Source organism: Oreochromis aureus, linkage group 12, assembly GCF_013358895.1.
Source record: "Oreochromis aureus strain Israel breed Guangdong linkage group 12, ZZ_aureus, whole genome shotgun sequence".
NCBI classification, from domain to species: Eukaryota; Metazoa; Chordata; class Actinopteri; order Cichliformes; family Cichlidae; genus Oreochromis; species Oreochromis aureus.
In genome coordinates this window covers 6331621-6344630 of record NC_052953.1, presented here as the reverse complement: position 1 = coordinate 6344630, position 13010 = coordinate 6331621, and the positions used below count along the sequence as shown (strand labels likewise).

Here is a 13010-nt window from a genome sequence, read left to right as displayed (position 1 = left end):
GTTGCTAATTTTTTTGTCTTACATGACAAGCGATTGTGCACATGACTAGTTGTCAAGGCTGTCCAGTAATTTGAAAGTAGTTGTGGGAATTGTGTTCCTGCTGCTTTTTGTCACTTTTCTGCTTCCTTGCTGAAGGAAACTCCTTCTCAGGTGATAGAACATATGGACGAGCTTTCATATCTTGAGTCTGAAGGTCAGGGCACAAATCAAAATTTGCCTCCACAGCACACACATGCCTACCAGTTCTCTTTTCCTATACCTCTCGCGTACCTGAGGTCTCTTAGGTATAACATCAGTGTCCATGTATTCAAGAAGCAACACTGTGGCTTTCATTGGCTCTCACTTATATGTAATTAATTAATTAATTAATTAGAAATTTATGAGAATGCATCAGTTTGTTAGAAGTCATAGTTACACACTAGTCAAATACTGTTTTTGTTTTGTTTTACAGCACTATATGTTACATGTTGATGGTTAATTTTCCATTTAGCTTAACCACACCAGACTTCAACAGAAGGATTAAATCTGATTGTATCACAGGTGGAGATATGTTGTGGCTGCAGCTCTGTTGTTGTCTCTACGAGGCAGCTGACCTCGTGGCAATAACAGCAGCTGTGGCAACAGCTGACGCAGAGAAAGGACCTGTGGCACAAAGGCTGCTGTCTCACCACAGAAAGTACCAACAGCTAAAATCACGAACATACCACACATACCAGAGTCTGTCAGTCGCGTCACGCCATCCACTCTGGTGTTTAATTGGATCTAATAAAAACTAATAATCCTTATTTTCGTCAGCATTTTTAATTCTGGGAAAAGTTGTGCTTTCTGGCCTAAAAGTTGTAATTTCCATTTGTTCAGATGTTTTTTTTCATTACGTTTCAATGGACGTTAAAATTCCACTCTGCCGTGGAGTGTGGGGCACAGGACATGGTCACGCTAATGTCAATCAAGGCTTACAGTTTTGACACTGTGGATGTCCACAGTGCAGAAGCCTAGTATGATTGTGAGCTGGCAGACTGAGGTTCAGACGATGTGAGTGTGTGTGATCCACATCACCCCGAGAGTCTGTAAAAAGCTCAGATTTACTTGTATTCTGTAAAGGTTAGGCCTTGTAAAGATTAAAATTCAGGTGGTAACTTAATGTATAAAGTTTGTTAGCCGTATCAGGGATTATGAATAGTATAAAGCCTTCACAAGTGTAGTCATACAGTCTTGAATGTGTGTGGGCTCTCTGCAGAGCAGTGTGGCACAGACAGTGGTTGTAAAGGAGCCGAGAAGTGCTTCACGCTTGTGCAATAAAAGGCTCAAGTTACTCTCCGCTCAGGGCCGGGACGTGCAGCCAGCCAGGAGGTGCCGGTGGCCCAGCCAGCCAGGTTTCTGAGTCCAGACAAAAACACCTTTCTCTGGGCACAGGAGCTGGCGGCTTGGCCCCAGCTCAAAACATTCCCTGGTGGAGGGTAGGTACATTCTCTGTTTTGTCTAAGATACGCTGAGCACGTTTGTAGTCTTTGGGTAGTGTTTGGGGCAGGTGACGTGCTTGGACGCATGGCTCCTGAAGTGAAAGCAGAATGGGATATGTGGGATTGGAATTGGATTAGTGCTGCTAGACTGAAGAGGTCCTTGAAGTATGATTTGATTTGCTTCTGTAAAGTACATATCACTGGATTATGATAAAGAGACTTAAAGTTTCACCCGCTCCATAAAGACAAGTTACAGAGTACTGACTTTTTATTTTCATTTAGAAACATTATAAAACAAAAACACATCGTACAAAGTATTGAACCTTTCATATTATAATAAATAACAGTATATTACACATGTTCAAATATAGTCAGAGTCCATCTGCACCTCCAGAAACACATTACACTTCAGACTGATGTCTGGGCCTCTGCTTTGCGTCACTGATGCTCCACATGACATATTTGGCACCTCAAAGATGCATAAAATGCTAAAAGGTGCTTTACAATCTTATAATTCTCACAGGCCACGTGGTTCCTTTCCTTGAGAGAGACTGGAAAGAGAAAAGAGGAGGGGAACAGGGCAGACAGAGGCGAGCAGACGAAGGGTCTCCCCTGAGGAACATTTCTAAAGACAATTTATATATTTTGGAGAGATAAACCATTTGCCTGTTTGTTCTTCTCATAAATTTTCCAGTCAGTTTTACTGGCTTGTCTCAGCCACCGTCTCCCTGTTCGTGCTGCGTGTGTTCTTTAGTAGCGTGCTGCCTGTCCTCAGCTTCAGACAGCTGGGTTTTTTATCGGGTCTCTGAGGGCACCAGAGACCTAATTCTGTACTTTTTTTTTTCTTTATCTGCTGGTGGATTCCTAAAGTCGCTGCTGACCTTAAATAATCTACCAGCCAAAAATGATTTCTTGGAGTAGAAAGGAACATCCACATGATTGTTGGTTTCCTGCTGAAGTAGATTAACTTACCAGCCATATACAAGTCTATCAGCATTCGGCTGTCAGTTATTTGGTGATTTTCCAGTTGACCTCTATCTACGCCTGTCCTTCTGCATGAAGTCGTCCTTCGTTACGCACACTGACATGTAGGTATGTTTTTGGGTTCACTTCCAGCCGTTCATCTCTTTGAGCTTGCTGATACTGGTCCCTTTGACAGGTGTGGATGGAGGGGGGTTATAAAGAGGCAGGGTGGGGGTGCTACAGCCTCGTGCCCACGGCTTTTCTGTGGGGACCGTCCACACAGTCCGAGATGACTTCTTTTTCGGTTTGTCTTTCTTGTCTTTCTTCTCTTTAGAAGAACCGGGGGACATGGTCTGCAGTAAGGATAATTAGGTAACAGGATTAGAGCAAAATTAATGACATGAGCTTAAAAAATGCTGAAATGATCACCTCCAAGGCTGTCAAACACATCCAGCTTTCTTGTTGGTGTTCAATAAAGGCCTTTGGGGGTGACATTTATTTTAAAGGTAGTGGCATGTCGGTCCCCTTGTCAAAAAACAATAACCCATACTCCGATACACTTGTCTGTGTACATTCTTATTCATTGAGGTAGTTTTGAGAGCCTTAAAATAAAAGGCAAAGTGACTTCTGTAGGTTTGTGAAGAAGTTTGGCTTCTCATTTAAAAGACTTTTTCAGTTCTAAAAAGAAATATTTGAGTCCCAGCTATTTAAGAGGTGAAATGTCACAAATGTTGCAAAGCAAAGTCAGTCCAGTTTCCCCCTCTTTTCATGCTCTCATGACTGTAGGCTTTTGGATTATCCCAGAAAATAATCTCATTGGGGAAAAAAGTATATACTTACAGGTTTTGCTCGTCAGTATATTCTCCCCATTCTGTCACTACTTTCTGATATATGATTTTTTGAAGCGTAAAAACCATCCCAAGAGGTAGAATGCTAATCATGGGTGATAAACGGACTCCATTTAGCTGCTCAGCTAACACCTTCTTGGGAACATATAAAAGCAGTGGCTTATTTATGGCTGTATTTCTATTTTGTACAACAACATAGAAAAAAAAAATGTCATGTTAACCACAGACCTTATTTATGGGAATGAACATAAAGTCATTGAAAGAATCAGCCTACTCTCAGCTGCTCGCTTACACTGAAGTTGTATTTAGGCATCTGTGGCCTGATGCTCTGTTTATAGCATTATTCAGACAGGTCTGTCGAAGTCAACCAGAAACCTCTGTGGTTGAAAAGTGAAGCCAAAACAGACGTGCCAAAAAATTCTAGTTCCTGTGACTTTCACCCTCATAATATGGACTTTTTAGGTTTTTACAATGGGGATCACTATCCCTCAGTGGCTTTTACTGGAACCGCTGGTCAGGGCGCCACCGCCAAAGTAAATGGTAAATGGACTGTTCTTATATAGTTTCTCTGCTCTGCTTGAGGACTCAAAGATCGTTATACTACGAGACTCATTCAAACAGGCAATCATAAAAGCACTTTTTCTAAGTGTAGGTGCTTTCTGTCGTACACATTCACCCTCCAGTGAACATATCAGGAGCAACTTGAGGTTCAGTATTTTGCACAAAGCTACTTTGGCATGCAGACAGGAGCATCCAGGAATCAAACCACCAACCATCTGATTGCTGGATGACCTGCTGTACCTCCTGAGCCACACCCACTTTCTCTACCATTGTAGAGAAACACATCTCATAAAAGGTCTTTGTATTGCACCCCAGTATAAGATAGACTGGAACAAGCTCATTTTACTTTTAGATGAAATAACTGAAAGTCTCATTATTGCTGGATTTCGATAGTGTGTATAAATGGAACGTACACAGCAGCAGAGAGTGAAGCAGCTGAGCCTAGCAGCGTTCTCTCCCGTCCCTGCATAGCGGTTCTTCTTTGGCAGCAGCAGCACGAAGGAAACAGCCAGAGACAGATGGTAGAAGCTGTGGACATAGGCGTAGTCCCACTCCTGTGGAGTGAAAACATCACACTCTTTCAGTGTGTAACCGGATATTGATGAACAACACAAAATGTTGTGACAGAAGATAAAACCTCAGTCTCTTTAAGTAGATGTTCTAGTATTCTGTATGTTTTTATTAAATATCTGTTTGTGATTTGATGGCAGTCACCTCAAAGTAGAAGCGCAGCATTAGAGCGAGAGCACCGAAGCAGCAGCCTGGACCGACCTGCTGCGTGTACACTGTCTTCTCTGGATAAACCGCCCTCAGCTGCTTCATCTTCTGCAGCTGCAACGGCAGGAGTTCATCACAATCATATTCACAGATCAGACTTCACACAAAAGACAAAAGAGAAAGTGCAAAAGGCGAAGAAGAAAGGTGGAGGGGATAGGAAAGAAAGGAAAGATTACAAGGAATGGATGCATTAATCAAAAAGAAGAAGAAATACACAAGAGCACATTAGAATAACAGCAAGGGTGAAGTTATTCAAGGTGGAGATCATGAATAAAGAGGTAGAGGAGGAGAAGGAGTAGAAGAGGAGTAGAAGAAACACTGAAAAAATATTTGAAATATACGTTGCCATTTCTTTTGCCACTAACCCATTTGACAGTAATGATGAAGACAGCTGATCCGATTGGCCCGGAGTAGATCCCGTAGCCCCAGCGGTCCTGGTAGATCCTCACAGCGATGGTTAACACTCCAAACATAGTCATAGTGGAGCGCTGGGGTTCATCAAAGTCACCCAGAGCTGAGACAAGCAGATGAAGGATTTCAAACTCTTTCCCTCATGGATAAAATCATTACACTGCAGAGGTGCTGCACCGTTTGCCAAGTAGGGATTACAGATGAAGTTTATTCTCTTGTTGGGCTAAATTTGATCAATTCAGGACCAAAATTTCACTAATACATAGATGGGAACAACAAAATTTCATAAAACCACTGATGTGAGATGTGAATAATATATACAGATTGAAGTGTATAAGGAAAGAAGATTAAAAAGCCTAAACTGAACATTTCCTGCAATGTTTTTGCCACCAACTCTCTACAAAAGACTGAGTTTGGTTTGCGAAGTCCTGTTGTGAAGCATGCTACATTTTATCATACTTTTTTATTCTCATAGAGACCGCAATTTACTCAAGTTTTATTAAATAAGACTTGAAATTAGCTATTAGGCCCATAAACTCGTGAGGGACATGTTTACAACTAGATATTGTAAAGGCAGTTTGAATTTAACAACAGACCTGATCTTCTTAAACTAAGAAAAAAAGATTTTATGGGAGCTGACCTCTTAAAAAATTCTGAAATTAGTAGAAAAAATCCTCAGCAAATGCAATTAAGTACAATATTTTAAAATAACTATGGAAAGTTGCAGCACAGTTTGTCTGCACTATTAAACATTAAAGGTTTTATATAAATAATTTCAAGATTGAAAACAATCTGAATGCATCCTATCATGGTTCAAGACCATCTTGGAAAAGAGGTTCTAATTTTAACAATTTCCCTTATTGATTAAATGAAGGTGACAAAATGAAAATGGATTGATATTTTTCTGGCAGCCTTCCCACAGACACAGGAGGGCCCCATCAGTTAAATCAGCTGTCGGAGCATTTGGCTCTCAGCAGAACGTGATTTAAAGCCCTTGTTGCAAAGCCTCTGGGGGATCAGGTGGGAGTAAGAAGCAAATGTCTGTGTGTGCAAGCCTTCATGACCACTTGTGCGCAAAGCCTGAACATGTGTTATCACTGCTGCAAACTGAGCTTGTTTTTCATCGCTTGCTTGTGTCCTTTAAATATCTGGTACCGAAACAGACTGTAGTGAAAAAGATCAATCCAAAAGAACACATTTGCTGTATGGAGATGCATGTGGAAATGTTAAATACTGCTATTAACTAGTCAAGCCAGAACACATTCTGTGTAGCAGGACTCACCTATAAGTGTGACCCACATTGAGAGTGCAGTGCCGTAAACACTGAAGTACTCCAGGATGTCGTATCTCATGAAACACAATATGGAGAGACCTGGTCCATCACATGCATGGTAGATCTGCAGGAAAACAGCATTCAGGAGGGATATTAACCACTCTCACATCATCCCATTCACAGTTCAACACAGCCAACTGCTTGTCAGGTCATTGAGATTAAAGAACAGCAACAGTTTCTCACCGCAGTGAAGAACATGGTGAAAAAGTAGACCATGGCCTCCATGTGGAAGCCCCTCTTGGCGGCCACGCTGGCTGTAGGCAGGAACACCAGGCTGCTGACTGTAGGGAGCAGCATCTTGGCAATAAATGCACCCATGGCTCCTGAAGGGATGGTCGACTTTTAGATGATAGTTTATCCTTTAAGCCTCAAAGGTTCTTCAGTTTTTGGCAGGTAAAATTAAAGTTATTCAAATTTCAATAAAGTGTGAGATCAGCTGGTACAGTCCTTGAGTGTCTTATGTCTTTCTGTGTGTGAGTGAATAAGGATGCTTATACAGCACACACTCCCACGCAGCATGAACACACCCAGCTGTCCACTTTGGCCCTTTAAAGTTTAAATGTCCTCATGGATGGCAGGTCCACTGAGGCCTGTATGTGCAGTGTCATCGCTGGTCAGCTGTTTGCATACCAGTGCAACATGGGAAGGGCTGTGGGCAGGGTGAGAGCCATCATAATATAATGTAGCACATCTATGGACTATTTGAAACCAGGCCTGGACACTAAGTGGTTGTGAGTCAACTTGAAGTTTAGGCTGGAATGAGCAGACGTCCAGTGGAAAGATCAATCCCAAAATCTTTATTGTGGTTAACTTGTTTGAAAGATCTGGGTCGAATCCACATTTGTGCAACTTTATCTAATGATATCATCCCAACACAACTCTCGCACAATGTGACCACCTCCCCTCACAAGTCCTTCACACAACTATGGGTGGAAACAATGGCGTCTAAATCCCCCTTTCCTGGTAAATAAAAATCCATGTAAACATCTTCTTTTGCTAACTGCAGATCATTTTTGATTAAATATGATGCAAGTTTTAGAAATCTGACTCACCTCGTGCCACTCTCCATCCCTAACTTCTTAGCTTTGCAAATTTAAATCAAAGAATGTGTAAAACTTCATTTCATTTTATTTTAACTTAGTGTCTATTCCTTATTTTGCCGTTTTTATTTTATGTGAAGAACCCTGTGATTTTATTTTGAAAGGCTCTATATAAATAAACTTAGTTGTGTCACACCGTTTTAAAAAGCCTTGGAAACAATCTTGCTAAATGCATTATTCTGGACTGTGCTACTCATGCTGCATCTATCTTTATGTGATGTCATTCAAAGACCAGATAAGATCATTCTGTATTTTTTCTTTGATATTTGATCCAGTGAGTTTGGCTGGTATCAGAACAGGTATTGAATCAACGTATGACTATGTCTCTCCCCTGAACCTTCATTGTTGGAAGGAGTCGCAGTTAGGCACAAAAGCATTTTTGCTAGGGTCTTTTTTTTTTTTTTTTTTTTTAATAAAGCTTTAATAATAAAATACTACATAAATAAGTTTTTGTGCAGTTAACAGCATCCTGGGTGAACTATGTTTTCCATTTGCTTTAATCTCATACATCTTTGCAGTTTTTTAGTTGGAATTCATTAAATATGGCTCCAAAATTGCTACCAGCTCTAGTAATGCATTCATACACAACCGTACCACAGAGGACAAGTTGGAAGGAGACTTTCTTACCAGAACTGATTAACTTCCATCTTCAATCTAGCTTTGCTCTCAAGAAGCACTTTCTCAGAAGTGCTTTGAGGTCAGTCTGGTACTTTCTATCAGCCGGGATGATTGGAAAATATGTACATTTGGTGAGTCCAGGTCTGTTCAAACAGCATGTTTGCAGACAGTTTGTATTTTTTACTTGTCCCTTACTGTGAGGGAGTAGACTTTATGGTCAGCTCTTCTCTGCGGTTGCTTTCCTTGTGAATTACTCTTCAGATGGCCGTATTTCTCCAGTGAAATATCGAATCCGATAGCAATAGTTGGCAGTTAACCTCACTAACATATTAAAAACTACAAAGAATATGTTGCTCAGTGAGGTTTAAACAAACCAACCATTTTTCTGAATTAAATTTTAACCAAGTCTGGAGTCTCACTCTAAACCAACACATGAAATCTGTTGCGAAACAGCTGTCATATGTTTCAGCGTGCTGCGGCTGTGCGATGTGGCATTGAGCCGACCCTGCTGAGTTTCTCCCATTAAAGTAAAGACATTCACCCGGCTCTGGGTATGGTGGTAAATACTTCTGCTGCTCTGGAGAATCGTCTGTTTTTCTGGAGAATTGTCATTATCTCAACATGACTCAAATACCAAAACATAAAACTCAGATTTAGTTTTTCTCTCAACTGACTGTGCCGCTGTTCTCCTGCCAGCCGATCTTTTTTTTTTTGTCTGACCTAATAAAATGATATAAAATGACACTTGTATTCATTCATAATACAAAACAGGTAGTTCTAGCTCCAGATCTCTGTCTTTCATTCAAATGTTTCAAAACTTGCGATAGCAGTAAACTCAGCAGGGTTAGTCTGCATCATTAGAAAGCCAAGCAAATACAAAGAAAATCTGCTCTTTTTCTAGCCATACATTTTCTTCACCGCTCACCCAGTTAAGGGTCACCGGGGGGGGGGGTTGAGCTGGATAGATTACTGGGTTAGAGGGAGGATACACTCTGGACAGGTTGCTAGTTCACCTCAGGATTAACACAGAGGGCTAGACAACAATCACATTCTCACTCAACCTTTAGTCAATTTAGGATCCCTGACTAATCTAACAAGCATGTCTGTAGACTGTGGGAGTCATATGCGACTAAGAAACCTACTGGAAATAGACCGCAGACTGTGCATACTTTAAGGACTGTAAAGTAATTTCCAGGAGTGTGAAAACAAGTTTTTAAGCCCTTTTTAGGACAAAAATCTGAAACATTTTTAAGCATTTTGCTTTTTTTCCATTCACCAGTGACTCTATGCATGCAGTTTTCATCTCCTACTACCGCTGAAATAAAATTAATTTTGATAAAGGCTAAAGTAGCAGCCTGAGTAACTACCTGGAAACCTTCAAGAAGGCATTTGAGGCTACGTCCACACTAGCCCGGATAAATTTGAAAACGCTCCGCGTCCACACTATCGTTTTCAGTCGTTTTCACAGAGTTGTGCGTCCACATTGAATTGGCCGAAAACGCTTACCTTCCAGTACTGCGCATGCGTGAAACGCAAGACGATTCAGCCTGCCTTTCTGTTTGCTGCTTATTTACTTTCCGGCTCTTTGAAACCTTGCGACAAAATGTCGAGGAAAAGCACCGAATTTTTTAAATGGACTAACAATGAGGTGGAGTTGTTGCTGTGAGAATTAAGGAATTTGAAGGAAAGCTATCTGGAGCATGTACAGACTGATATTAATCTTTAATAGGGCTGTCGAAATTGAGAGTAAACAAAACAGCTGCTGTATAATGCCCTCCGCTATCTTGGTTTAATTGGTCACATGACTGCATCACATGACTAAAATGTGTCATCGTTTTCGAAAAGGCTCCGAGTTCGTTGTCCACACTGCGAGACAAAAACGGCGTTTTCAAATTTATCTGCTTTGGAGAGCGTTTTCAAAACGCTGCGTTTTCCTTGACCGAAAACGACGGGAGGCCAAAACGGAGAGAAAAAGATACATTTTCAAACTAAAACATATTAGTGTGGACGTGGCCTGAGTGTCGAGCTCTGCTTATTGACAGACTTTGGCTTGATGGTTAAGTGTAATTCGTTCCAAAATAAGCCGTTACTGTAATCACATTACATTATGAAGGTTCTTCAGCTATGTGTTTGCCTGACAGACAAAATTATCCTTCAGACTTGTGCTGCTCTTGTTTTTTTGCAGGGAGCAGGACAACAGCAGAGAACTCAACCATTTTTTATTACATGAAAGAACAGGAGCACAATGGTAAAGCGCAAACTACGTCCAGGACAGAAACAACTGCATCACAACACTGCGTCTTTGCATGTCAACAAAAAGCCAGCAAAGAGCTCAGAGGGATATTAAAGCAGAGTGCATGCTCATCTCAGCCTATCAGGCTGATCTTCAACAGGTAACAAAGCCAGCGATGAGCTGTCAGGCTTGTGCCACTGTAGCCACCTTCTACCTGTAAATGCTTCTTAAGTAGAATCACTGTGGCGATCACTTTGGCTGGTTTTCTGTTGCTTTGTGTTGTTGTCTTTGTGTTCATACAAAACACTAAAAGAAAGATCACATGTGGCATCATTAGGATAGGGATTTGTGTCAGTGTGTGAGTGATTATGCATTCCAGGTAATGTATTCCAAAAGTAACGTAACAAGTAGTGCTTTCTGTGAGTAATTCAGTAACATACTCCACTACTTTTAAGAAGTAATGTGTAATACAATACTTTTTTTCGAGTATATGCTCCAAGACTAATACTAATACTCTAATACTTTAATCTAGATTAAAGTATTAGAGATACAACAATGAAAGCAAAGAAAACAAAGAAAAACTTTCATGGTTTTTGAAAGAAGACTTGAAATGCACAGTAGAAAACATGCCTGAGAGCTCATCTTCCCAAATATATAAAAAATAAAAGACAATTCATTTGAAAGTGACCTGAGGAGACTGCGATCTGAGCTGGGAACAACTAGATCCCCAGAACGATCGCAGTAATCGATCACAGCCATGTCGTTTTTACGGCACACAATCTAATCAGATTAATGAATCTTAGGTGTAATTTGAGAGTTTCAGCTGAGTCAAAGCTCTGTGTATAAACTTGAGCGCCAAATAAGGCAGATTTCTGTTTGCCTCCTCAAAGCGAAGCCATATTTGACTTCTCTCTGCACTGTTGTTCCCAGAAAGAATTTCAGCCTGAACGTTTCCCCTTTAGCAGCAAGGCAGCAGTTGGTGCTCTCCTGTCAGCTGCTACACCTGCTGAACGGCACAAAGGGTGCAGTATTGCCGAGGGCTTTCACCACACGCCTCAGATTCTCGGAGTGCTTCAGTAACCCGAGTCGCCTCACCACGCCCTCTGCCGGGAACTTCACGCTGTTTTCGAAAAGTGTCTGCAATCTTTGTGGCCACTCTAACATATAAGTGTTGAAGTAATGAGTACCTATTTAATTAGGTGCAAATAGATGTGGGTCAGTCTTTGTAACCTTTGGCTTCCCACTGCAGGACCCAGCACAGGTTCATTTTCAGGGAGAGAAATGTGTGTCTTCAACTCACTTTGCTGAAAACTTGAAAACGCTGCACTGGATTAAACTGAGGCAGCAAAGCAAGTCTTCATCATGACCACTGCCAGTGGCAGAAAGAGTCAGATGGCCTTAGCTGACCCTGAACTGAGCCCTCTCTCACCCTCAAGACAGCAGTCAAAAGGTCAAAGAGGCCACTTCATATGGAGAGCTGACGGCCGAGAGCTGATCACTGCAGATATGTGAATGTGTCATTTAAATGATGTAATCATTTCTCCCAGGAGGCAAAAGTGTGCTGCACTTGTAAAGCACTGAAATAGATCATCATCATCATCAGCATGTATTTGCATTTCATGAACTCCCCTCTATAGCTTACATCCCAATTTATTCATTAACCAGACTCACGTCACAAATAGCTGATTGAATATCTAAGTCAGGAGAATGCCAAAAAACAAACTGAGGTGGTTTAGTCGAATTGCTACTGAGTCAGATTTGCATTTATTTTTAATTGTGGCGCTTTCTGTCCTCCATGTAATGTCAGTAGGAATTAGGAAGAGCTGAAAAAGCCCTTCTAATGCAGGTTTGAGACGTCTTACTTACTTACATGCCCATGAATGCACAGTTTTTGGCAGTACAGTGTGAGGACCATTAGTTCTTCTTGTTGAGGAGAGTTTGTGGCCTGTGGTGACTTTCACTTCAGCACCCCTCAGTCTAAACACGGCGGGTTAGTGTGGGAATGCAGGCCAGACTTCCTGAACGCATCTGAAAAAACAACAGGCTTCTTTTTGATTCAGTAAGGAATAGCTGCGACCTCTGACCCCTGGGCCTTCTTTTCCAAATAACTGGAGGTGCTTGAGTTTTAGTGAGCCCAGTCACCGAGGACAAATGCAAAGCAACTTCGAGAGATTTCTTCAACACGCTGCTCGTGTCATTTTACCTTGAGAGCGAACGTTCACCCCGACTAAAGTATTTTCACTCTTACTTTTAGTTTTTCAGATATTTAGTTGTCACCTTCTCAAATGCTCATCTACTTTTGCATTTCCTTCTTCCTGAAAGTACAAGTGGGTTTTGTTTCACACATTTAAGGCTGAGGCTGAAACTGGCAACTTTTTTTCCTCCTAATTTCTCCTCTTCTCTCTGTGGTTGTGTTTATAACTGCTTTAATTGCTTTTTTTGTCTGCATGCGCCAACCCTAATGACTCCAGACTTTGTTTGGCATGCTGCAAATGGTCACACTCTCACACACACACACACACACACACACACACACACACAAATCACACCCATGGGAGTGTTGTATGCCCTCGCACAACACATTTTCATAATAGCTTTTATTTTGTTGTCATGCGGAGGGAGGGTAGCTTTAATTGGTGTTGCTAGTGGTTGATGGGGCATATTCCTCTGGTTTGGCAGCCTCCATAAACTCCCTCTATCAGCTTG

The 13010-nt window shown here is 41.4% G+C and overlaps 1 protein-coding gene across 4 annotated transcripts; it reads right to left on the bottom strand.

Annotated features, from left to right (window-relative positions):
• Positions 1-1756: 1756 nt before the first annotated feature.
• Positions 1757-9655, bottom strand: mymk (myomaker, myoblast fusion factor). 4 transcript variants are annotated; one of them, XM_031731343.2, is made up of 7 exons: positions 9578-9655; positions 6537-6676; positions 6303-6417; positions 4975-5123; positions 4547-4663; positions 4246-4386; positions 1757-2776 (listed from the first exon to the last, which is right to left on the bottom strand). In XM_031731343.2, the coding sequence occupies exons 2-7, from the start codon at positions 6669-6671 to the stop codon at positions 2567-2569; spliced, it is 867 nt and encodes a 288-aa protein (XP_031587203.1). In that variant the 5' UTR covers positions 6672-6676; positions 9578-9655; the 3' UTR covers positions 1757-2566. The 4 variants fall into 4 exon arrangements, with proteins under 4 accessions (XP_031587203.1, XP_031587204.1, XP_039476487.1 ...); XM_031731344.2 differs by lacking the exon at positions 9578-9655 and adding an exon at positions 9439-9551; XM_039620553.1 differs by lacking the exon at positions 9578-9655 and adding an exon at positions 8081-8217.
• Positions 9656-13010: the final 3355 nt, after the last annotated feature.

What these genes read in the sequence shown, in the direction of transcription:
- mymk (XM_031731343.2), bottom strand. Translation starts at nt 6,671, where the DNA reads ATGGGTGCATTTATTGCCAAGATGCTGCTCCCTACAGTCAGCAGCCTG. An exon ending in AATGTGGGTCACACTTATAG is followed by an intron (nt 5,124 to 6,302) that starts GTGAGTCCTGCT and finishes TGCTTGTCTCAG; the next exon opens with CTCTGGGTGACTTTGATGAA. An exon ending in GCTTCACTCTCTGCTGCTGT is followed by an intron (nt 2,777 to 4,245) that starts GTACGTTCCATT and finishes TCCTTACTGCAG; the next exon opens with ACCATGTCCCCCGGTTCTTC.